The 26,511-nt window shown below is 42.2% G+C and overlaps 2 protein-coding genes across 2 annotated transcripts in view; one reads left to right on the forward strand and one right to left on the reverse strand.

Annotated features, from left to right (window-relative positions):
* Positions 1-567: 567 nt before the first annotated feature.
* LOC135461346 (uncharacterized) lies at positions 568-11,047 on the forward strand. Its single transcript, XM_064738387.1, has 5 exons — positions 568-674; positions 7,469-7,672; positions 8,353-8,517; positions 9,400-10,066; positions 10,530-11,047. The coding sequence occupies exons 1-5, from the start codon at positions 605-607 to the stop codon at positions 10,573-10,575; spliced, it is 1,152 nt and encodes a 383-aa protein (XP_064594457.1). The 5' UTR covers positions 568-604; the 3' UTR covers positions 10,576-11,047.
* Positions 11,048-11,803: 756 nt separating this feature from the next.
* The window catches only part of LOC135461929 (sortilin-related receptor-like), a 40,111-nt gene continuing 25,403 nt past the window's right edge, over positions 11,804-26,511 (reverse strand). The window contains exons 16-26 of the mRNA XM_064739217.1: positions 24,445-24,588; positions 23,886-24,117; positions 22,345-22,443; positions 22,005-22,093; positions 21,298-21,493; positions 19,757-19,863; positions 19,166-19,358; positions 18,670-18,764; positions 18,126-18,336; positions 15,259-15,435; positions 11,804-14,604 (exon numbers count right to left, since the gene is read on the reverse strand). Coding sequence (XP_064595287.1) covers positions 14,540-14,604; positions 15,259-15,435; positions 18,126-18,336; positions 18,670-18,764; positions 19,166-19,358; positions 19,757-19,863; positions 21,298-21,493; positions 22,005-22,093; positions 22,345-22,443; positions 23,886-24,117; positions 24,445-24,588 — 1,608 coding nt within the window. The 3' untranslated portion in view covers positions 11,804-14,539. The remainder of the gene's footprint in view (positions 14,605-15,258; positions 15,436-18,125; positions 18,337-18,669; positions 18,765-19,165; positions 19,359-19,756; positions 19,864-21,297; positions 21,494-22,004; positions 22,094-22,344; positions 22,444-23,885; positions 24,118-24,444; positions 24,589-26,511) is intronic.

The following is a 26,511-nucleotide window of genomic DNA, read 5'->3' on the forward strand; positions in this document are numbered from 1 at the left end:
CCATGCAGCCAATCAGCGACGATTGAGTATACCTCAGAATTCAGAAGCAGTCAGAATTTAAACCTCGTCAGAATAGATAGTTTTTGGTATAATTTCTAGGGCCGAAATACCCGGTTTTAAATCGAGTTTCAAATCTGAACTTATTTTAAAACTCTAAAGCAATTTCTTCACTGGAATTTATGCACAGTTATTCTTAAAATGACGCTAAAATGATTTGTTCGTGACACTAAAGCGCATGCGAGCTGTGCAAATTGTTTCTTTACTTCGTGGAGTCGGTTCCGTGTCTTGCAAAAAGGCCTAAAACTAAGAGACATATATATAAGCCTGTTTCGTACATTTTCAGGTTTTGCTAGGTCCATGGCGTCGATCTGAAAAACTAATCGGACTACCCAACTTTTTGTGTGACTTCCAGCGTTGAGTTAAGTATCCTACATTTGTATGTCCTAGTTTTACATGATTCTTCCTGGATCTACTTTCTTACCATTCAGTGTCCTGCTGGGTGAAGAGAGAAATGTTCCATACAAGCCACCTTCAATTTGTTGTTCCGTTTAAGGCTATACGGAATAAGGGGTTATTACACAAACATTCTTATTTCTTGAGGGCCATGGCCGGACTAACAAGTTTGCTGTTCATCCTCGCTGTCTGTGGTACTGAGGCTCTAAGTTGGGATATAGGTGGGTTTACAGTTTACGCTATCAAACTACAGAACTTCTACAGAACTCATGAGCTCTGAACTAAAAGTAATGTATAGATCGGCATAACCGATGAGAATGCACGACAAGATATATTCATATTCATATTCCCATCATTAAATCAAAACAAACGTTAAATGTTTCGTTTTGCATTTATATCATGTCGTTCATTATATATGAGGTCTGAAGTGTGAAATGAAGGTGTATTTATACAGGCGTGCGATATAATTGTTTTTATAGGGCGGTCTTTTCATAGTTCTGTATAAAGTATATTGCATCGTATGTATACGTAGGCCTAGCACTGTGAGGGCCTATATACGCTCACGATTGCATGTGTAAGCGTAGTAAGTTTCATATACAAATGTATTGAGATCTAGATGTAAATAACGTTAGTTAAAAAAAATAATATGCCATCATTATCATTTTTAAGTGTATAATAACGTTTTTATCTTCTCGGTGACATATGTGGGGGCCGAGGAGCTTAGCACGCCAGCGCGGAGCAATGACCCAATGCGGTCGCTATCCAGCTCATTCTGGTTTCCACTTCGGTCGTACTGGGGAAGGTCTTTCAACACTCTGCAGATGGTCGTGGGTTTTCTCCGGGCTATGTCCGGTTTCCTCCCACCATAATGCTAGTTGTCGTGGTATAAGTGAAATATTCTTGAATACGGTGTAAAACACCAATCAAATAGATAAATAAGTAAACAAACATATGTTGGGCCTTAACAGTGTTACGAAATCGCCGTGCACCATACGCTTCACACTGGCCGAGTCAGAGTATCTATTTTTAGCTGGCCAGCGAACCTGCCGGCAAGACGAGTCCACTATGAGAGGTAACTTTGCTTCACTAGACTGTGCTGCCGTGCTGGGCCAGACGCGCCCAAGTGACTGGGTCACCCCCGTCGCCACCCTATATAAACAGGCGTAGCGCAGTAGAATTGGGAAGTGGCGTGCATCATCTCTTTTCAGGGGTGGAAAATGCCAAATTTATAATTTCACTCACTTTCACTAGAATTTGGGAGAGTGACACGAGGACAGAGAACAGAAGACGCAGACGGCTGGTAGCAGCACAGCCGTCAACCTAGCGACCATCTCACGCTTGGGACCGGTAGGACGTTTGCGTCATACCAGTGGTTATGCGTAAGAAGCACGTCAAGGGCCGTGAACATAGCGCCGGGGCGTGGCTATTATTTTGACTGTTTCCTTGAGGTGCGGATAACCGTTACGGCCGACTGGAGCTGGGCGAGAACTTGACGAGAAAGCCGCAGATAGCCACGGACTGAACCACCAAAAGGGGAAGTCAGGGTTAGTGAAGGGCTTGGAGCCAGCGGCCTGTCTGCCCGTGATCACTTCGAGCAGCAATACTCGGCCGAGATGGATAGGGGTGGATGGCTGGACGAAGATCACGATGACCTGAGACCAGACCGCGGCCGTGCCGATTGGGGACCAGACCGCGGCCGGGCCGGAGATGATACCGTGGCCGATCTAGTGGGAGTCGTATCTGCCCTTGCTGAGGCAACTAAAAACCTTCAGCTGCAAATGACAACTTATATTGGGTCCGACCAAGGAGATGTTAAACCGACTACTTGGCAGGTGCTGCGCAGGGGGACCGAACATATGCGGTCAGGCCGGGGGCTGAGGTCCATGAAGGGCCGCGAACCCGCTGTACCACTGAAGACCTCTGTGGGGCCGCGGCCAGTTCCATGGCCGTGACACGGCCTTTCCAGAGGCCGTATATGACACCAGCTACGTACGATGGTGCTACCCCGTGGAGAGAGTACACAGTCTACTTCGAACACTGTGCAGCTTTAAATGGTTGGAATGCTCAGCATAAGAGACAACACCTAGCCGTCTCCCTCAGAGGAACAGCCCAACAGGTTCTTGCAAATCAAAGGTCTGGCCCTGAAGCGATAAGCTACCTGAGTCTGAGTCTACAGGCTGTGGAGAGAAGTTTGCTCCACCGAATCAGACGGATATCTACACATCACAGCTTAAAACTCGGCTAAGACAAAGAGAAGAACCACTCCCTGAGCTGGCACAGGCGCTCATTAGGCTCACTCACCTGGCATACACGGATACTCATGAACAACTTCACGACACACAGGCTAAAGACCAGTTCTTAGAGGCTTTAGTGGATAATTTGAAGTTTCAGGTTTGACAAACCCATCCGAATACGCTGGACGAGGCACTATATTCGGCCGTCGAGACTGACGCATGTCAGTCAGCACAGCGCTGACGTCTACGACAGACAGTAAGAGCCGCAACTGGGAGGAGAGTGTAAACCAAGAATCGGCTACCGATGATGAGGCCACTGAAGCTAAACGACGCAAGGAGATAATAGAAGTTATCCAGGAGGTGGTAAAGGAGACACCTATTCTTCCCCGACCGAGGCGTAGGCAAAAGAGAAGGAAGAATGGCTGCTGGACCTATGGTGACCAGGGACACTTCAGACGAGTTGTCCTCGGGAGAGAGGGACTGCTACATCAAGTTCCAAACCACAACCGTTACTGGGAGCGCGACCTTCCGAAGCTGGACTGTACCTTAGATGTAGCGTTGGACCAATATGGATGGATTGTTGTCTGGACACCGGGGCCTCGGTGTCATTGTTGAATAAGAAGGTTTATGACAGTCTACTAGAAAGTGCGAAGCCTGCTCTGATGGACGTCGATGTTAGGTCCATATCCATAGCAGATGGCTCGAGTCTTCAATAGGCTTGGCGGACTTCAAGTTGACGATTCATGGCCAGGCGATAAAGCAAAGAATGATCGTGGCTGAACTTTACTTGGATGCCATTTTGGGGTATAATTTCCAGGCAAATTACCAAATATAAAAGAAGTCAAGCATGTCAAGAAGAACGGAACTGCCTGTCCCCAGCATTTGAGGAGTCTGGTGGTGAAGACTAGAAGGTAGTTAACACCAGAGCGCTGACGCGGCACCAGGAACTCTTTGCCCAAGACGATGATGACCTGGCTCACACGACACTGTCGCAACACCACATCAAAACTGGTAACTCACCACCTGTACGCATTCCCCCTACACGACCTCCAATCCATGCCCGGGATGAAATTGATCGACAGGTTGAAGAAATGCTCAAGCGTGGGGTGGTCGAGCCTGGGACCAGGCCTTGGTCGGCGCCAGTTGCTCTTGTAAAGAAGAAGGACGGGAAGCTCAGGTTTTGCGTTGACTACCGGGAAATTAACAAGGTGACTGAGCGTGATGCAAACCCATTGCCACGCATTGACGACTCACTAGACGCTCTCACTGGAGCAGGCTGGTGGAGTACCCTTGATTTGATGTCGGGGTACTAGCAAGTGGGACCTGCTTCGGAAGACAAACCAAAAGTGCGTTCGCTACACGGAAGGGGTTATACCAGTTCCGTGTTATGCCATTCGGATTATGTGACGCTCCGGGAACGTTCGAGCGACTCATTGAGGCTGTACTCGCCGGACTACATTGCAAGACTTGTCTCGTGCATCTCGATGACATCGTCGTATTCAGGAGGACATTCCCAGAGATGCTGACCAGGCTGGAAGAAGTCTTCAACAGGCTTAAGGCGTATGACCTGACGTTAAAACCTTCCGAGTGTACGATCGGAACACGAGGTGTGGCTTACTTAGGTCATGTCATTTCTGAATCTGGCGTGGAGACCGACCGGCAGAACACAGAAGCGGTGCGAGAGTGGCCCACACCAGTGAACAACACGGATGTACGCATTTTTCTAGGGCTGTGTAGTTACTACAGGCGGTTCTTCAAGAATTTCGCTGAGATCGCAGCCCCACTCCACACACTAACCCAGAAGGGGAAAACATTCATTTGGGATTAAGTCGCAGAAGAAGCGTTTCAAATCTTGAAGCGAAAGTTATCAACTGCTCCTGTTCTGTCCATGCCTGATCACCAACACCCGTTTATACTGGACACTGGCGCCTGTTCCTTTGGCACCGAGGATGGGGAAAGAGCAATTGCCTATGCGAGTCGATCAAAGACGGAAAGAGCGTATTGTGTTAATCGTCGTGAGTTGCTGGCGGTCGTTTACTTGGCGAAGTACCTACGACATTACTTGTACGGAAGGAAGTTCCTGTTGAGAACGGACAATGTCTCCATGCGCTGGATGATGCAGTTTCGAGAACTAGAAGGGCAGCTGGCACGATGGATCCAAACCCTTTCTGCGTATGAATTTGACGTTGAGCACAGGCATGGGTGAAAGCATGGCAATGCTGACGCTCTCAGCCGAAAACCTTGCAGGCAATGCGGACGGTATGACACAGTGAACCTGCATGTCGATACCGAACGTTTGATTGGTGCCCATTCAGGTAATATGGAGTTTGCACAGGCGCAGAAAGATTGGGTAGCTGCTGGAATAAACCCTGAGTGGGATGAGGTCGGCTCCAAATCCCGAAATGCGAAATCTTTGTGGGCCGCTTTCCAGAACTTAGAAATCCACGAGTCGCAACTTTTACGTCGCTGGGTTGATGTTTTCTGGCAGTGTGTTACGTCGACTACTCGTTGTACCATTGGCACTGAAGAAGAAAGTCCTGCGTGAGCGCCATGACAGCCCGTCAGGTGGACATCTTGATGTCAAAAAGATGATGTGATGTGACAACAAGTGTGACTGGTTGTCCAGGTGAGCGCATTGCTATAGATCTGTTGGGGCCGTTATTGTCACGACCCGTGGTAACAGCTATGTCCTCGTGATCGGAGACTACTTCACACGATGGATGGAAGCTGTGGCCCTCCCCAACCAGGAGGCAGAAACTGTGGCACAAGCAATGGTTGAGTAGTATGTGTCCCGATTTGGAGTACCGTTACTGATCCACTCGGACCAATGGCGCCAGTTCGAGAGTGAACTGTTTCAAGGGATGTGCCGCGCCATCGGCATGAAAAAGACAAGAATGACGGCATACCATCCTCAGTCTTATGGCCTTATCGAAAGATTTTACCGTACACTCGTGGAAATGCTCAACGCGAGCATAGGCAGAAACCCTACTGACTGGGATCTACACCTTCGACTGGTCCTGATTTCTTACCGTGCAACGGCTCACGAATCAACCGGCTACTCACCGAACAAAATGATGCTTGGCCGGTAAGTGACTTTGCCGCCACATCTGATACTTGGGACCCCGCCGCATCAAACAACTGATCCTGTTAAGTGGATTGGCTTGCTTTGTGATAACCTAGCTTCCATTCACCGAGATGCCAGGGAAGCCACGGGACGTGAGTTAGAACGGAATAAGCGAACCTATGTCGTGCGAGCCAATCAACGCCTGCTCCCTGTGGGATCCCATGTATTCCTACACTCGTCGGTGACAGCGAAGGGCCAAAACTGCAAGTTCCAAGACCATTGGACGGGCCCCTTCACTGTAAAAAAAGCCGTGACGGACGTCACTTACTGTATCGAAGATGCGAATGCGTGTGAACAAATGGTTCATCTAGACAGACTGAAGCCCTGCTATTTACGTGATGTAACCAATGACGAATCTTCCTCAGGGGAGGAAGGCGACCTCAAATATGGTTGGGAATCTGAGCAGCCGTGTCCTTTCCCGCTGATACAGGCGACTCCAAGGCTGGTCAAGGCCGCAGGCGTCATTCTGGTAGTGGCGGAACATACCCGAAGTCGAATAGTTCGCAAGATCAGGCGTTTCGAGGACTATGTTTTACCAAGGTGTTATCTGCAGGACCCACGGAGACCGACTTATCAGATGCTGGAACAGCTCCTGTTCTTGAGCTTGACAGCCCACAGGGTACTTTTCTACCAGATGTGGCAACCAACAATGAGAGTACCGAGCGCCTGCACAGACAACTGCGCAGACGCAGACGGATTCCCCTTGCACTGACTTGAGCCGCGAGGGCTGCCGAGGCGACCGGAGACCGCCGGAGGGGCGCGGCTCTCTGACGACCTTAGGACGACCAGCTGGGCCGCGATACTTAAGGTTCGTGACGCCGAGGCCGGGGACCGTGAAACTGGAGGGAGTGTGTGTCGGATTATCCGTCCGCCCAAGGACGTGGTGGTTACCAGGCCTGCGCGTTTTACCATTTCATCTTTTTTTTTTTCACTTTTCATGTACACTGTTAATACATGCATTGCACTTGGTTCATCTGTTTCTTCTTTATTGCTTCTCTCCACCTCCTGATCCAGCATGGTGACGGGTTGTACCGGGAAAGCCACTAGCCATTTCCAGTACCGCCTGATTGATTGATCGTGACTGATTGGCATTGACACGTTCGCAAGACTACTTGGAGACTTTATGTTGTAGCCAAACCGTTACACGAGACTTTTTAAAGGTTTCAGTCACTGTTTCATTCCTATCAGAAGTGTGTTTATATCGGGTGAGATTATTGAAAATGTTTCAAAAGTAAGACTTTCACACACCATCTCTAATTGGTGTTATACATCTTTCATGAAATTTTTAACACTAAAACAGCAGCAGCAAATTTAAAAGCCTGATTTTAAAATACCAATTTCCGTACACTTGATGACATTCTTTTATATATCGCACATTTCAGGCGAGAAATTTTGTGTTTGTTGTAGTTTTAGTACCGGTACTATTTCACCCGGTATGTGTGAAATATTGGGTATGTGTGAAGTACAGGTATTACGTTTCAAACATATTGAATAAGCTAATTTCGATTTTAAGTGGGTGATCGTTTTTTATGGCCCATCCGATATATTCTGTGATATGTGTTCATATGCTCTATAAAAAAATGTTCATATATTATGCGATATATTTCTATGTATATTCTATGATGTATGTTTACATTCAGAAGCCGTCTATTTTCAGGTGACCCTTGTCACTTTAACAATCATAGTTGGATCTTCGACCCGTATGGGTATCGTGCACCAGGGCGATACTACAATGTTACCCTGTGTGATGCCACTTTACGATATCAATGGTACCGTGTGAAGAGTTCAGCGGGTGACCTGATGGCGAGGCAGTGCGTGAAGCGAGGCGAGTGCGGAACTACCAACCCAGTCTGGCTTGCCGGTACGTACTTGTCCGCCTGACTATCTGTCTGTCTGCAATATTATGGGTAGATTCTGAATCAAGGCGAAGCGCAAATCCACTGCATTTTGGTGATAAGATTTGATGATCTGCATGGGTGCGGATCAAGAATCGATTCTTCACCGTGGACAAGTAGGACATGATTGTGTATTTTACCTCGTAATAGTGTCTATAGTAGAGCTTGTTGGAACTTCACGTGCAGTTTTGTACATGTGGTGGAGATTTGCGCTGTTGGAGGTGCTGCTTGAGTTTATTATTATTATTATATTATTTTACTTGTTTTGTCATTATTATTATTATTATTACCGTACCAAAATTATGAGTAGAGATTTCACACATGACCGTAAGAATATAGGTTGATAAATCATAAATTTTTTCCTTAGTTCAATTCCGAGTGGTGACAGATTGCAGTTTCGTCGATCTAATGAATTTGTCCCGTTCGTGATAATTAATTGATCCTTTCAAAATAACGAATCAGTCCATAATCAAGAACAAATTAATCCGTTAGACCTAAGAAAATGCAATCCGTAACCACGCAGGGAACGAATATGACGGAATTTTTTATGGCAATAGCGTTGTATAATTTGTAGAAGGTATACATATACAAGTCTTCATTACAAAGCTGTAGTAGTACATGTATATGATTTGCTATCTCCATACAGGAAGCCTTCCTCTACCGCATGAAGGTATCGTGTCACGTAATGTCTGTTTGACCTTCGCCGGTCTCTGTTGTTACCAAAGAAAGCAAATCCAAATACGGAATTGCGGACAGTACATGCTGTATAAGTTGTCTCCCACCGGGTTCTGTGCCAGCGCTTATTGCTTCCGTAAGTGTCTATGTTAACAACTAAACAGTTTTCCCCCATATTACGCACGTCTACCTTAAACTAGTTATACTTGTTGATGGTTCCCTTTGGATGATACATTACATGTACAGAGAACTAGTCTAATGGCCCACAATTGCAGTGACGTGTTAATTGTTTCACGTGCTCTAATGGAGGGTGAGATGTGCAGCTGATCAAGCATCAGTTGCTTCCAGAATACACGTGCAAATTTCGCGGCAAACATGCTTTATAGAGGAGGAGAAATGGGATATTTATTCACTTATTTATTGATTGTTACATAACGTAATACTCAACAATTTGGCAACAATTAACAATCATGCGGTGGCGGTCAGATTACTGAGTGGAGAAAACCGGAGTGACCGGCGTAAACCACTCACCTTTGGCAAGTTACTGACAAACTTTTTCACATGTGACGTACAGACATGCAAACCACAATGCTAGAAGACAAGTTTTCTTCAACGAATTTCAGATCGCACAAACGACCATGTGATCTTTCTCAACAGTTTGGAGTCACCGAGATTCTGCTATTTATCAAGAGAAACAGAAGAATCTGCAAATTTCCCCTCCACTGGGTTTGAACACGTACGTCTTGTGTCCTAGCGACTGGAAGGAAGGCGCCTCTAACCACTAGACCAAGTCCCACTCCTTAGAAATCAGAAAGAATGATTATTGAAGAATGATTTAAAATGTATTGTGGACTTCGTGCCACTTTATTATTGCATTGATGTGAAATATGTTTTTTGGTTGTGAAGCTTTTTTACTCAAAACATAATTCATTTTATTTACCGGGATTTAGCCGTTGACTGAGGGAAACGTGTGTTTTTCAAACGAGAAGGGATTCTAATTTACATTTTACATCAATAGGGGGCTCATTACCGACACCCGAAGCGCGTGGAAATGCCACCGAGCCTCACTCGGATCTACAAAACACCACCCAGCCCTGGATGTGGAGAAACGCCACGGCGCCTCACTGGGGTCGACAAAACACCACCCAGCCCTGGGTGTGGAGAAATACCACGAGGTTTTCATGGGATCGACAAAACACCACAATGCCCTGGACGTGGAGAAACGCCACAGCGCCTCACTGGGTTCGACAAAACACCACCCAGCCATGGGGTCGACGAAACATCAGCCAGCCCTGGATGTGGAGAAACACCACAAAGCCTCATTGGGGTGGACCAAACAGCGAACCTCGGACGTTCCCATTGGGTGGACGAAGCAGCGAGCCTCCAATGTGGCGAACCACCAAAACGTTCCCATGGGGTGGACGAAGCAGCGAGCCTCCAATGTGGAGAACCACCAAAACGTTCCCATGGGGTCGACGAAACATCACTGTACCTCGCGGAAGTCCGCCGGCTAGCACCGCTAAGCCTTTCACTGACCAGCCCATCATATCTGATGTTAACCCAGACCTCGTGAAGCTGACTGATGAACTGAAGAGCATACAGGCGTGGGTTGCTGTGGGGACGATATGTTTTGTCTTACTGGTGGCATCGCTCGTCGGAGTGATCCTGTGGCAACGTCGCGGCAGGTAAGCCCTCCTCATAAATACAAGTAATGTACGTCATGGCTATGTCTCTGCTACGTTCACGAGCGCCGGGGATATCCATCCATAAAAATGGTGAAATGTTCTCAAGCTGTTGAAAACTGGAGACACGATTTAGCCAATAATAGGTATCAAAATTTCTACTTTGTGTGGTAAAGCTTAAAATGGCTACACTGCAAGCTGTGACCACCACAACAGCCCCAAAATGGTCCCATGGGAAACATTTTGAGAGACTTCATTGTGCGCAGAACAAACTTATTGGAATCCATTTTGTACATCTGAACTGAGACTGTATTATACAAAGATCCGGCATGGGATACCCAGCTCAAAGGCTTCGATGCCTTGTTTCTAAAAGATAATAATATCTATTAACTGATAACGATTTTTGTACTTTGATAGTTTGCACATGTTCAGGATGGCAATCTCCATATTATTTTCTTATGCACAGGCCTATGAGCGACATTCCTGGGAAATATTCAACTTTTAAACAGTGATTAATTCCTTGAGGCCTCTTGTTGATTGTTTCCGAAATATCAGCATCACTTGACCATGGGTTGACGAGGAAGCATACGAGGTTAAGCAAACAGCTGACCAAACAACGCCGCATCATCAACGCTGTTCATCACTAACGTAACAGTTTTCACTACTCAACTTGGTGTAGTGCGACAGTTAAATTGTCATGTATATAACACTTAGTTTCTGTTTTCGCGCACTTTTGTTTTCCTTTGCGATGTATTGTGATGTAGCGGGCATTGCATCTGAATCTTATCGCTTCTATCACCTTTTTGGAGGAGTGGAGGTTGGGGGAGGGGTCTATAAAAGTTTAATATTTAAGTTTAAATTATTTTTAATTATTCTTTGATCTCTATGTTTTGTTAAGAATACGGATAAGACTTTCTATCGTCATTTTTATATCGATGTTTACTTTCTTATTATACAGTAGTATTGTAAACTTACGCCAATAAAGTAAGCAATATTATTTGTGAGTGTTCATTTCAACTTTGCACAATGGTGTGTGGAGTCCCCGTTCTGACTACAGACACGTTTATCGGTCCAATTTGGCTATTTCATGCACGTTTCACGCCGTACCAGCCCAGGAATATTTAATTTTGAGGATGGCGTTAGGTTTCACAATGAATTAAAGCTGACAGGGTAAGCCCAGAGCTAACGTGCTGATCTTTACAAGAGAGTAAAATACGTTTGTATCTCCCCTGGCACTAGACACAACTGTCTCGCACTGAGCCAGGTCATTAGCCAGGTCTGACGATCCACGAAATAAATGGGAACATTTTGTTAGACCTGAGAGGATCAATGGCATACGAGTAACGTATCTGAACATGTACTCAAGAATATTTCACTTACACAGCAGTTGTCTGGTTCATCGTGGTGTAACAGGGATATAAATACAAACATGAAATGTTCAATTCCAGACGGCACACTTCAACTTCAAAGATCTTTTTTTTACTTATTTATTTATTTGATTGGTGTTATACGCTTTACTCAAGAATATTTCACTTATACGACAGCGGCGAGCATTATGGTGGGAGGAAACTGAGCAAAGCCCAAGGGAACCCACAATCATCTGCAGGTTGCTGCCAGACCTTCCCACATACGACTGGAGAGAAAGCCAGCATGAGCAGGACATTTGACATTTTACTGCATTTGACTACAGTTTAGTCACCGTGCTAAATTACAAAACTGGGCCTTACACCACTTTTGGTTCACCAATATCTTTGTTTATGTGAAGAATTCCAAACGTAGTAGATTGCATACCTCAATAAAGAAACAAAAGCACAATTCCAAACTAGTTTCAGTATATTGACAAAGTTTATTTCGTCCTTTGCAAAAGTACTTCCTTCTCTGTGGATTTAGCACTAACACATCTGGGTATAGGAATGATGGCATATGGAGTAGTTTTGACATGAACTGACCTCATTCCTGCTACCATAACAAATTAACAAAAAAAAAACCCCCAAACACAAAGAAAACTTGGAAAGCTGCCAACCTGTGACAAGTGTACACACAGTTACCTGGTATGAACAACATCCTGATTGGCTGAGAGCCAAAGATTATCACACTGTACAAAGTTTCAGTTCCTGTATCACAGTAGAGCAAGGCAAATCTGGTTATTTAGATTGGACAGTTCTAACAAGGCTAAGAGCTGAGCATATATAAACTTGTTTGAACAATAACTCTACACTTACACACTACACATTACACCACTATCCCAGTAAGACTGAGGTCACATGTTCAGGTATAGAACCGTTGTGGATTTGGCCAGTGTTGGGCAACTCTGGTGACCCCATCACCCCACCCACATCTCTCCCTTCATAACCAATCAACAACACAATATACATGAAAAATATAACTGATAAAAACATTACAATAGAAGAAGGACATGTTAGAATTGTGAAAAGTCTTTGAACCATGATAATACAACAGACATAGTTTCCATGTCATTCCTTCATTTTTCTCACACAACCTAAAACAAGATTTGAGCTCCACTGGACAACCACTGGGCTTTGTGTTTGGCCATGTGTCTTATTTTTTTTCCTTAAGTCAAAGCTTATTTAGTTTTATTTCTGTGAAAAAACTACTGACATCTCTATGATGCCTATGAAAAACTGCTTTCTGCGCATTCTTAGGACCTATCAAAGTTTGTGTAATGTGATACCTCACACCACATTTGCTGGACTTAGCTACATGTAGCTGAACACTACTCGTGCACATGTGAATGTATACTCATGCACATGTGAATGTACACCCATACACAGAAGTCTCACCTTATTTCCACACTACACTGCAGCTTTAAACAATGATCTCATTATGTTCTATGGGACAACCTCACCACATCCTTTAGACATACAAATGCATCAAAACTCAATAAAACCATAATCTACAATCTGATCATTCCCTTTCCACTTTCTTTCAAAAAAAGTTTCTGCTAATTAACATATTAACTAAAACGCACTTATCCCAAAAGAGTTGTAACCCTTAATGCACTCCTAGGAACACTTAACTGATGTTTAGGCCTGAAAGTAAGGACATCAACAAAGTTAACTACCCATGTATACAAATGATCACAAATTTACCAGGCAAGATTTTGTATAAATTTGCAGCTGAGAAGATCAGCTGGTTACCATGACAACAACTCCTTCCGCACAGGACTAATAAAGTGTAGAACCACAGATCAATCCACAGTACGTTCCCAGTGAAACAACGGTACCATGCTTTGTAATGCTAATGTCTGATACCGGCCTTAGTAAAACAATGAATTTAGTCAGCCTTACTGTGAATAAATCTCATATATACAGGTAAAATAGGAAACCAGAATGTTGCCCAACTCAATAACATAATTATGAATCAACATATAAAAGGGGTAACAATATGCAAATTGATAATTTATATAAAACATTTTTGAATAACAAAATGATAAGCTTTCGAGGAGTATTCCCCAACACTGTATACACACAATCCCTGGTGTCTGTATAAAATTCCCCCACACCCTTGATCTCCTATCATGCACTTCCTGTATCATAGTCAACACTTCATGAGCATTTTACATCCTGCCTTAGACATACAGTGCAGTGTTCAATCAGTTTGGACTTTTGATAAGAATCAGCTGCTTAAAAAGGGATTCTACATAAACACTGTTGAATAAAATATATTGCTATAAAAATAAACCCCATGATACAAATTCCTTTTGTTTTTTTGGGTGTTTTTTTGAAAATTGTGCTCTGTAAAATTAAAAGGAACTGTTCACCACGGCCAAAATTTTTTTTTCACTATTTACATTATTTCGGGGCAATCATTTTGTCATCTCTAAAATAATTTGTAGTACACCATTTGTTTGATTAATATTTCAAGACCATTTACACTTGAAAACGAGCGAGATCACATGACACAAACTGTACTTTATTCACCAAACAATATACAGTATATACAGCCCATCAAGCCTTGTGGCAATGGAATCCCATGTAAGGGGAGTAACTCTTTCAGACGACAAAATACCACCAATCAAGACACATATATCCTTAAACCGGAACAAAAAATGAAAAATGTCAACGCAAGATAATATAGCAAAGCGATTATGAACATCTATATGTCTTCCCAACCTTTGAATAATCACACTAAAGGCGAAACAAACTGATTCAAACCTCAAAAATACAAGCACAGAAACAAAACAAAGGAGGCAGATCATGTGAGCAGTGTGGAAGAGATTTCTTTTCTACTCCAAGCGTGACACTATTGTTAACGCTGGTGAGCTACATACAAAAATACACCTCTGGCACATAACAGATGACAAGCAAGCATACAACAGCAGAATAAAAATCAAAGAATACAAGTAAACTTATGGAATGTAAAAATGATTCAGTTAACAACTCAGCTGATTTCAGATCTGCATGGAGAGAATTTATACAAATGTATCCTGTGTAAAAACTGGTGTGCTGTGTGCAGTTAAGCCAGCACCAGTGGTTCATCATCTGAGAAGCCTGTGATCATCGGTGAGTCTTCGTCCTCACCTGAAAACCAGACAAATTAAACATGCTCAGTAAACACATGTACATGTGATACAGACGATCAATGAGTAAACATACATCATTCCAAACCATTTCTTATTTATTTATTCAATTGCTGTTTTAAGCTTGGTGTAGGTCACCTATTGTAAGCAACTGGGTCCAACCAGGCAAAGTTTACCTATGTCAACACACTGCGACTGTCAGTTACCGTAACCAAAATGAATACAGTTAGAGTCACAGAGTCACAGGCAGCTCCAAGCAACTTCTGAGTCAAGATCACAACCCTGCGCGAAGACCAATGCCCCACTGGATACTCCCCGTGGCTTTCAGTAGCCAAAAACCCAGCTGCACCTAGTCAACATGTCCGATTTAATTTTGAAATGAAGAATTTTTCAACTGCTATCATTTCTTCCTGCAGTCTGCTCCTATCAGACATATCATGCAAAGCCTGAAACACATATTATGGGTAGTTTCACAAGAACTGTGAGAAATACAGTCCGTAGGTCTTACATGTGTGTGATAAGCATGCAAGATCATTCTGGAAGCTTTGTGAAACCAAAAGCAAGTAATGCAATACAGTTAGTGTGGTTTGACCTTTACAGTCACACATGTAAAACATAAAAATACATAAATATATAATAGTCTGTCAAGGCTCACCCAGGTCATCCGAGGTGAAGGTGGTGGTTCCGGAGCGCGTGTCGTAGTGGCTTCTGGCAAAGGAGAGGAAGCTGCGCTGCAGGCGGTGATGTCGTACCACATAGACGAGGAGTATGATCACCAAGATGACCACTACAGCACAAATCGGGGCCACAATAGCTATCAGCTTAGAGTTACCTGAGAAAATAAAATCAGTACCATGGCAATAAATGAGCAATTTAAGCAAACTTATATGTGACAGGTAGTAGTGATGTGGGGGAGCCATGCTCTGTTCTTTGTTCAAGCCAAGGTATGCTAGAGCTTTCTCAACTTTCATCACAATAGCAACCACTGGGACAAAGCTCAGATGATCTCTAGTCACTAAATTCTCCAGAGTTGGCCAGATCCTTGCCAATAACCATCAAATCAAATTTGATTAAAATTCTAAAGATACATGTGACATGCTGACAAGGCTATTTACTACTACCTTAAAACAACTACGATAAGACAAAACAAATCATACAAATACATGGTGATACATGTATCATATGGAGCCCATGAGTGAAGACAAATGGTGGACAATAGACAGCACCAATACAATATCTCACCTGTGAGCTGCTGGGGGGACCCGCACAGGCAAAATTTGTAGATAAATGAGTTCTAAAAATATCTGCCTTCAATTTATGACCTCTACACGTGCTAGATCAATGTGAAGTACATGTAGTACTACGTCTGTTGTTACATCTGACCAGAATGTGGCAGGTAATTTGATGCAGTGTCTTCATTTCTCTTACACGAAGAGGCCCAAATACATGTAGACATATCACCTATGTGTTCCGACCCAGAGATCAAATCTCTCTGTGCTCCGACACAGTGATCCAACACCTATGTGTTCCAACCATATGACCTATTCCCTATGTGTTCCGAACTTATGATCTATCCCTTATGTGTTGCGCCCCTGTGATTTCTCTCATGTCATGACTATTGTTTATCCCCTATTTGTTCCAACCCTATGATCTATCCCCTATGATCATCCCCTATGTGTTCAGACCCAGTGATCTATCCCATCTGTGTACAGACCTTATGATCTTTCCCCTATACAGTTTGTGTTCCAGCCATACATCTATGATCTTTCCTCCATGTGTTCCACAAACAACCTTATGATTTATCCCATATTCTGACCCTGTGATGTTCCCTCTATGTACCAACAAAGTGATCTACCACCTATGTGTTCTAACCATATGATCTATCCCCCTATGTGTTCTGACCCTATGATCTATCCCCAATGTGCTCAGCCACTATGCGATCTCTCCTGTGTTACGACCCTATTATCTATCCCTATCTGTTCCCACCCTATGATCTATCCTGTGTTCTGACCTAGTGATCTATCCCCAATGTGTTCAGATCCAGTGATCTATTCCCTCTGTGTTACACCCAAGAAATCTATCCCATGTGTTCCAACCCTACGATAAATCCCTTATGTGTTTCAACTCTATTACATATCCCCTATGTGTTCGGACCTTGTGATGGTTCCTGTGTTCCAACCCTATGATATATCCTCTATGTGTTCGGACCTTATGATCTATCCCCCATGTGTACTGACCTTATGATCTGTTTCCTATGCGTACCGACCCTATGATATATCCCCTATGAGTTCCGACCCTATGATCTATCCCCCATGTGTACTGACCTTATGATCTTTCCCCTATTCTCTCTCCATGTCTGATCTTTCCTCTGTGTTTCTGACCTTGTGATCTATCCCATGTCTTCTGACCCTGTGATCTGTTTCCTATGCGTACCGACCCTATGATATATCCCCTATGAGTTCCGACCCTATGATCTATTCCCAATGTGCTCAAACACCATGATCTCTCCCAAATGTGCTAAGACACCACGATCTCTCACTTGTGTTCTGACCCTATGATCTGTTCCCAATGTGTTCCGACCTGATCATCAATCCCCTATGTGTTCTGACCCAATGATATGTTTCCTATGTGTTCCAACTGGATGATCTACCCCCTTTGTGTTCTGTTTTCTATGTGTTCCCTTATGCTCTTCTCTATGTGTTCCGACCCCATGATATGTTTCCTATGTGTTCCGACACGATGATCTACCCCCTTTGTGTTCTGTTTCCTATGTGTTCCCTTATGCTCTTCCCTATGTGTTCCGACCCCATGATATGTTTCCTATGTGTTCCGACAAGATGATCTATCCCCTTTGTGTTCTGTTTCCTATGTGTTCCCTTATGCTCTTCCCTATGTGTTCTGACCCCATGATATGTTTCCTATGTGTTCCGACAAGATGATCTACCCCCTTTGTGTTCTGTTTCCTGTGTTCCCTTATGCTCTTCTCTATGTGTTCCGACCCCATGATATGTTTCCTATGTGTTCCGACAAGATGATCTATCCCCTTTGTGTTCTGTTTCCTATGTGTTCCCTTATGCTCTTCCCTATGTGTTCTGACCCCATGATATGTTTCCTATGTGTTCCGACAAGATGATCTACCCCCTTTGTGTTCTGTTTCCTGTGTTCCCTTATGCTCTACTCTATGTGTTCCGACCCCATGATATGTTTCCTATGTGTTCCGACAAGATGATCTATCCCCTTTGTGTTCTGTTTCCTATGTGTTCCCTTATGCTCTTCCCTATGTGTTCCGACCCCATGATATGTTTCCTATGTGTTCCGACAAGATGATCTATCCCCTTTGTGTTCTGTTTCCTATGTGTTCCCTTATGCTCTTCCTTATGTGTTCCGACCCCATGATATGTTTCCTATGTGTTCCGACAAGATGATCTATCCCCTTTGTGTTCTGTTTCCTATGTGTTCCCTTATGCTCTTCTCTATGTGTTCCAACCTTATGATCTATCCCATACAGGCTTTATGACCTACCTGCTGTAGAGGAGGAGGGCGTCTGCTCAAAGAGCGTCAACTCATTGCTGCTCTCTCCTCTGTGGCCGTTCACATAGAGGAGGATCCTAAAGGTGTACGATGCACCACTGTGCATCAAGGCCCTGGGAAACTCAATACTGTTCCCACTGGTGGTATTGTAATCCTTGAACTCAGAATGCTTCTCCTGGTACTGCAGCATGTATTGACGGTTCTAAAAATACCAACAACAACAACAGTAATACATGTCTCTCAATCCATGCACATGTCTAATGCTATACTCAAAACATCTTGTGATGGAGAAGTCCAAGCACATCTCAAGCTGACTAAGTGTAGATGTATACAGTGCTGATCGATCATTTTGCTGCTTCACTCCCTAAAATTTAACAATTTTTACACCGATATTCTTTATTACTTTTCAGTTGGGAGGTGGGTGGATGCTTTGCAAGTGCTGTTAGTTTGTTTGTTAGTATGTCCCACAATCCTCACAATACCCACTACATTTATGACCTATTACACAGCTCACTGTTAATAAAGAAATACTTACTTTGGGAAGATCCTCATTAGGTTCTATCCAGGTGAACTTTAAATTGCCACCAATCCGTCCTGCCAGTTTGAAATTCTTTGGAGCTGTGTAACCCTCTACAGCAGGAAAAAATTGTACATTTTAAAGCCATCCAACTCATTTTCAACATGTTTCTGCTCTGGAGATACACAAAAAGTCAACCAATTTTTCACTTGTGCGAAGCGGTTTTTTAGATATGGTGGAAATGGCAACAAATTTACGTAAAGACAAAAAGACGGCCTAACAACATAATTATGACGTCATGACAGACGGGATACAAAACCCAAAAATAATCACTGATTAATCATCTAATGTTCTAGCCCTTCAGAATTCAGGGCACATATATAGGATAAATTCCAAAAGAAATGGTGTCCTCAGAGGTGTTATGAACATAAGTGCGTATTTGTCAGAAATCATGGGATTTATCAAAAACACAGTTTTCTACAAAGATTCATTAAAAAAAGATATGGAAACTGACTGATGGTGAAGCTGACGGTCTCGGAGAATAAGGCATTGAGCAGTGTGGTGCGCACCCTCACTCTGTATTGGGCACCCCGGGTGCCATTGCACAGCCTTTTGGAGATTTGTGTTGCATTAGTCTTGGGCACATGGGTGTTGGAAGGTGGCAGAGATTTTCCTCCTAGTACTTCCACTACCTCAATAATGTATCCCTGTTAAGTAGATGGTAGTCAGTATAAACTCAAGAGCTGTGATCCAATCAGGTTATGCGATAAGAAAACATTAAGGCAAATGACCTTAAATTTCACTCAAATAGTATATTATAGATGCCAAAGAATATTACTTTTGGTGATGAAACTTTTGAACAATTTTTCAGTAGGACATCATCCTACCTTTCAAACAATCTCAAAACACACCTTTAGGATGGAAAAAAAAACCCTCAGAATCCAGCAATGTCAGCAACTTGAAATATAATTAATACTATCCCATCCCTTTTTATAAACAAGACTGAACAGATTTTTAAAAAAAGGACTTTGAGCTGATGTGGGTTACAAAGAATGGGGCATATTTTTCAATTTAACAATTGTCTCTAGAGGGAGTCAAATCTTACCACAAATTCCACATTGAGCCGGCAAGAGCTCTCCCATGTCACTCTGAAACAGGTCATCTTTCCAGGCTCGCTTTTAATTTGCACATACTTTGGAGGTGCTGTCCTGTCTGAGAATACAATGTACATACAAATGTCCAATCAAGTCCACAAGTCTAACAAGGGTTATGAGAACCCCGACAGCTCAACAGTAATGGCTTCAGTTCAAATGGCAGCCTAGGTTTCATAAAGATATGTTGCAAACTGACAACAGCTGACCCAAACATAAAACCTTACTCTGATGCTACATATACACCTGTGAAGTGACTGTGAAGTCCAAAACATGGTAGTCAAAAACCAAAAAATCAAGTATAATGTCAAGATCTTCAAAGTGTGTTTATCAAGCCCAAGAAGTTTCATGAACATATCGTGAAAACTTTGACAACAGCTGACCCAATCTCCGTAATGGCGAGCTAAAAAAAATGCAAACATCTCTAATTGTTCAAATCAAGTGAATTGCCAAATCCTGTTCATCATTCCCACCAAGTTTCATAAAGATGACGTGAAAACTGTTAGAATATCTGACCCAAACATAAAACCTTACCCTGGCTAACAAGACCGAATAGTTCTGGCTGAGATAAAATAGCATAGTCAAAAACCCGATAATTCGAATAAAAATACAAATATACCTAATTATTTAAAATTATTTACTCCATGAAGTCTTCAAAGCATGCCCATCGTTCCCACGAAGTTTCAGCAAGATGGTGTAAAAGCTGTAGCAACAGCTGGCCCAAGCAAAAAACCTTACCCCAGCCCACAATAGTAATGGGTAATATGGGTAGGCCCAAAACCTGATAATTTAAATAAAAATGCAAACATCCCTAATTTATAATCAAAACGAGTACATGTCCAAATCTTGTTCATCATTCCCACATGGTTTCATAAAGGTGATGTGAAAACTGTGAGACTAGCAGACCCAACTTCAAACCTTACTCAATTGACCCACACAAAAAAGCTTACTCAAACACGAATACCAGCACTGACACCAACACCACTTTTCCCTCAAACTCACAATACCTTGTCTTGCTTCGTAACGGCGAGCTAAAAACTGTAATAGGGGTGGAAAATCCCTCCAGCAAATGTATGCGAGGAAGTGTTAGCAAGCAACTGGTGGTAAATAATCTGCCAGTGGTTTGACGGGCATGACATCACTGATACAGGGCACCAAATACTTCCAATGTCACATTATATTTCTGACAAAAAGCCAGGTATTCACACTAATAGTCCAGGGAACAAAGAAGACACTTAAAGCACTGGAGCTTTAACTTGCCTCAGAGGAGTTGATTTAGCTGAATGCTTTGGTACCCTTTTTTTTTCATCAGTCTCACCATTTTCACATATGCAAATAACACAAGAGTGGGAAACTTTTTCATCTGGGATCCCTACCATCTGACACTCAAACACTTTTGATGGCTTCCAAGTGCTCTGAATCAAGCCCTGCAGCTAATGAGACCTTTTCTGAAAGGCAATCCTGCCCCACATTTCTCTTCACAAATTAACCTTACCTGCATCTGTTCGCTGTAAGGAGAAGGCGCTCAAGTCACTTTTAGGGGGTCCAGTGACCGCCACAGCAAATATATATGTTTCACAAGCTAAGAGACTGGGGATAATCACAGATTTCCCATATGCCTTAACACTGTACCCATATACAGTAAAGGTATCCAGTGTGTGTTCTTTGTAGTCGTAGAAAACAGTGAAGTTCTGAAAAAGACATACAACAAACATTTAAGACCAGTAAAACAACTAGAAACTCCAATGAAAATTGAAACCACGAAGCTACCACTAACCTGCAAATCGTCATCATATTATTGCCCGGGATACAGCTTTGAATACACTGTGATAACAAGAGCTAAAATATGACCTTATGACCTAAGAAAGTAAGTCAAAGGTTATGGCATCATATTACAATCAGGTATTGGGTACCTCCACCATTCAGTCTATGAATGATATTTCACTGCCTTGGGCTAAAAAGTTTTCAGAGATATAATGAGAACAAGCAAAATACATACAATCTGATCTGAAAAAGTAGATCAAAGGTCCATCAATATGGACTAGGAGGTGACAATACAGGTATAACTGACTTAATACAGGTATAACACTGCAAAGAATTGGGCCTAATAGTTGTGGAGAGATAATACTTTCAAGTGAACTGAACAATCAGCCCATTGCTCAAGGGGGTCTTTGGCTACTATAGCTCAACGCATAGACTTGCCTGTTCGGTAGGATATGTCCAGCTGACCTTCATGCTGGTGGGATTCACCGAGTCTACAGTGAGATCCTTGGGCCGCTTTAGGGGAGTGCCTTTCACGAAGAGAGGATCAACACAAATAAAACCCCATGGAATGTGAATAATATGTGACATAACTGGCTACTGCAACAACAACGTTAAGATGATCTGTGACTGGGAAATCTCCAGAACAAATCTATTACATGAGGTTATAATGGGCGGAGATTGAATTACATCTGAACACTCACTCAAGTAGACAAATTTTCACACTTTGCTTTAGAGTTCATTAGAACATATCAACATTTGCAGCTCCACATGTGCATACCTTTAGTGTTAACTTCTATGGTAGAGGTTGTACCATTCTGACTGGCATTGTAAGGCTGGACAACAAATGTGTACAGGAAACCTGGTGACAGGCCTGAAACTGAAAGGCAAGAAAAGTAACATACGGGCAAACTCGACCAAACAATACACAGATATAATACCATCTAAAAATTATTCATCTTCAATGAGAGTAAACAAAAAGATCAGAAGAACACCTGCAAGGTAGCAAGGTCACCAAAGAGCTTACATGTGGAAGACACATGAATGCAAAATTTCAGCTCTATGCATTGAGTACTGAAGTTATGAATTTTATTTTATTTATTTATTTATTTGATTGGTGTTTTACGTCACACTCAAGAATATTTCATTTATACAACAGCAGCCAGCATTGTGGTGGGAGGAAACTGGGCAAACAGATATACAAACAGAGAGGAAGCCAGCCTAAGCTTGACTTTAACTCACAGCGACTGCATTGGTGAGAGACTCCTGGGTCATTACACTGTGCTAGCGCGCTCACCAACTACGCCAGGGAGGCCCCTAGTTGGGAATTTGGTAATTTATGCTAATTAACCGCAATGGAACATCTCCTTTGTGGCATTGTGCTTTATATGCATGTAAAACTTCAGATTAATATGTGCAGAACTTTTTGAGATACTGCCCCAACATTTACTTTAACAGTGATTCTAATAAACAAAACATAAAGTCATGAATTTTGTAAATTACGGTAATTATACACAAAGCGAATCAATGATGGAACATCCCCCTCGTGTTATTGTGCTTTACATGTGTGCAAAACTTGAGCTCAATACATGGAGAGTTTTTTAAGATACCAACCCCAACATTTTGTTTAACACTGCTTTTCCTGTAATTGGATGCTGATGTCAATGCTGATAGCGAGACTCAGGGTATGACATACATCATGCTTGTACATGTGAGCTAAAAAGTGAACACGTGCCAATAGCTGCAGCATTCCTGAGATAAACGCACCTCGAAAAGTAATCTTACATACTAAATAAATAGCTATTGAAGATGACCCTGACTGTACACAATTTCGAAACTAGTACAATGCAGACAATACAGTGATGGAAATCATTGTGGGCGTGACAAAAACGTCTTATACTAGAACTGGATGTTAAATGTCTTATGAGAGGGTTTTAAATTATCATAACACGTGCATGTACTTATAAAGTTTACTGTTGGTGAGGGCTGCTTTCATATTCACTCAATGAAAAATGAGCAAAACAATGAAACTTTCTTTTATGTCTTAAGGATTGAGACGCTTGAATATTATATGAAAGCCAGACACATATGGCAAGTCTCTGTCCATGAAACTTGGACCACATATGTTGTATGTAAAGCTGTGAGCAAAAAATAGTCCAAAAATACATATCAGGGTAAATGGCTGCCTGAGGTGATGCTTGAACTTTGCAATTTTATCTGACAGCGCTCACATATGGCACCTGTATATACATCATATCCGCCCCCACAAATTGTTTTTGCAAACAAGATAATGACAGATGTAACTCTTTGAATTGTACTTACTATTGACAGGGGGATTGCTGACTGTGATATGAATGCGTTGATGCCAAATGTTGGTATAGCTAATGTAGTAGCCAGACGCCTTCTTGAGCTTGGACCAGCCTAAGGTAATACTTGTACTGGTTTTATTAACCACCTTCGGATATACTGGATCCATATAACCAAAGCCAAACATAACACTTTTCTTCATGTCATCACAAGATTTTGCATCTCCAGCTTTGTTACTTGGCGTTACCTATCAAGAAAACATGACATTGTAATGTAGGTTTGAAACAAGCAATTTTGTGAGCTTTTGCAGATTCTGAAATAATTCCATAACAGTCAGAAAGGGATCAGCCCCATCACAAAATCCAACAAGGAAATAAGTTACCCCGCTTCTCCACACCTTCAATAGTCGGCCCCAAAAGATGAATTGACTGCTAGACATATAAAAGCAAAGACTCCAAACTATGATCAGTTTTTAAGTGAGTACAATGCAATTAAGCTTCATAACTCATCTTCGCAGATTTCAATGTCAAAATACAGACTGGAAAAAGGTTAAGACAGGTATAGGTTTACATACCCATATATAGTACTTTGTGTTTATGGTTAAGGAGGCTAGCACAAAGGAGTATGATTGTCCCTTCAGTAGAGCTGAGGGAAAATTGTCCCTAAATAAGGGCTTGTACATCACATTACTCTTCTGCTGAGCTTCCTGGTAAAATATCTGTAAAAAAAACAGAATGTTTGGTTGGTTATCATTTCCAGTCTGGTATATTTATCTGAATGTCATTTTACGCCATACTCAAGAGTATTTCACTTATGCGACAGCTGCCAGAATCATGGTGCGAGTCATAACCATCTGCATTCGTAACATGCTGGCAGATCTTTCCACGTATGACCCGAGACGAAGTTACCATCTGCTGGATTTGAACTCACAGTGACTATACTGATGAGATTCCTCGCTCATTGTGCTGTGTTAGCATTCTAAACACTCAGACATGCAGGCCCTGTAACCAATTTGATCTTAACACTATACTCTATCCATGTTCAATGTAGACATGCTGATTTCTTGTAACACTGTCTTCTTCTGTGAGAGGTGCAGTGTAGAGTCTGTCAGACAGAGGTAGCAAAACAATTTAGCTGGAAACCCACTAACATTTCTTGTTGCTGTAAACAATCAGAAAGTGGCAGCAGAGCCTGTAAAAAGCCAGCATTGAGTTACACACATCATTCATGAACAGAACAAATATCATAGTAATAACTGTTCAGAAAAAAGAAAAATGTGGTTTGGCCTGTGATCTGAACCCATCAAACAGAATCATAAGCAATCTGCCACAATGAGAGTACATAACACAAAATCCTATAACTTAAATGGGCAAATTAAAAATGTTTCAACTGAAATCAGTTCTTTTCTCCATCTATAGTGATCAAGTGATATGCTCATTATTCTTGTGTTGTCAGAAGTCCTGAGGCAATTCTTGTAACCACAGGGTAGATTATTACTGAGAAGCTATTGTAGTATGTCCTAAGTGTGGAAAGTAGGCCTAATAATGATTAGCTGAACTTTCACACAGCTCGTCTTTATCAGTTCATCTTGACAATGTTTTTAAACAATGGTCAACACATCATCAATGTGCTATTAGGTGCAATGTGCTATTAGGGCCGGTCAACCTCTGTTAGATGTTGTAGCTTTAGTGTGCAGCATCTATTTCAAATAGGGCTACCACAAAACATGACTTATGACATGTGAGAATGAAAAAGTTTAATTTCATTTGAGGTTCATTTCTGATCATGATTTTATTGTTCATATATGCAGATACTTTTACAGGTATATTATCCTGATCAGAGATATACACTGCATAATAAAACAGTCGTAAACCATGGTGATGCATGTTCAGTTGTTGGTTGTTATAGTAAAGGTAAGAAAGGAGCTAACAAACATTATATCAAAAGTAAAAATGTGCAAAATACAGAGATGGGGCACATCCTGCTCAGAGGTACACCATGAAATAAATGGTTATAAACCTTGGATGTTCAGTTGTTGGTTGTTATATTAGAAGAAAAAAAGGAACTAACAAATTACATAAAGAAAAAGATAAAGACAAGGTTTATTCTGATCAGAGGTATATACTGTAAAGTATTTATTATTTCAATGGAATTTATTTTTGCTGATTTACTTCAAAGATGGATTTGCAGAAATTAATTTCTGCGCAACTGATCAAGAAAATACTGAAAAAAATATCTTAGAACTGTTCTATTTTCCGAGTTATAAATATGGCCGAAATTACTCAAGCTGTCAAACAGGTATTATCAAGAGTGGCTATAATCCTCTTCTGTTTCCTGTGGTGTCGCTTACCCTAGTAATCTGAATCAGAGATTAAAATAATGGGGGATGGATTATCACTACGTAAGAGGATGATAATGGGGGATGGATTATCACTACGTAAGAGGATGATAATGGGGGATAGATTATCACTACGTAAGAGGATGATAATGGGGGATGGATTATCACTACGTAAGAGGATGACATTCGCACCTACTATGAGCAGTATTCAAAGAGCCCAAGTCAAGCAACATGATTACTTTGCACTTTTTTTGGTTTTAATCGTCCCTACGATAGGCTACAATATGGAATGACTTATGACTA

This window comes from Liolophura sinensis, chromosome 1, assembly GCF_032854445.1.
Source record: "Liolophura sinensis isolate JHLJ2023 chromosome 1, CUHK_Ljap_v2, whole genome shotgun sequence".
Classification (NCBI taxonomy): Eukaryota; Metazoa; Mollusca; class Polyplacophora; order Chitonida; family Chitonidae; genus Liolophura; species Liolophura sinensis.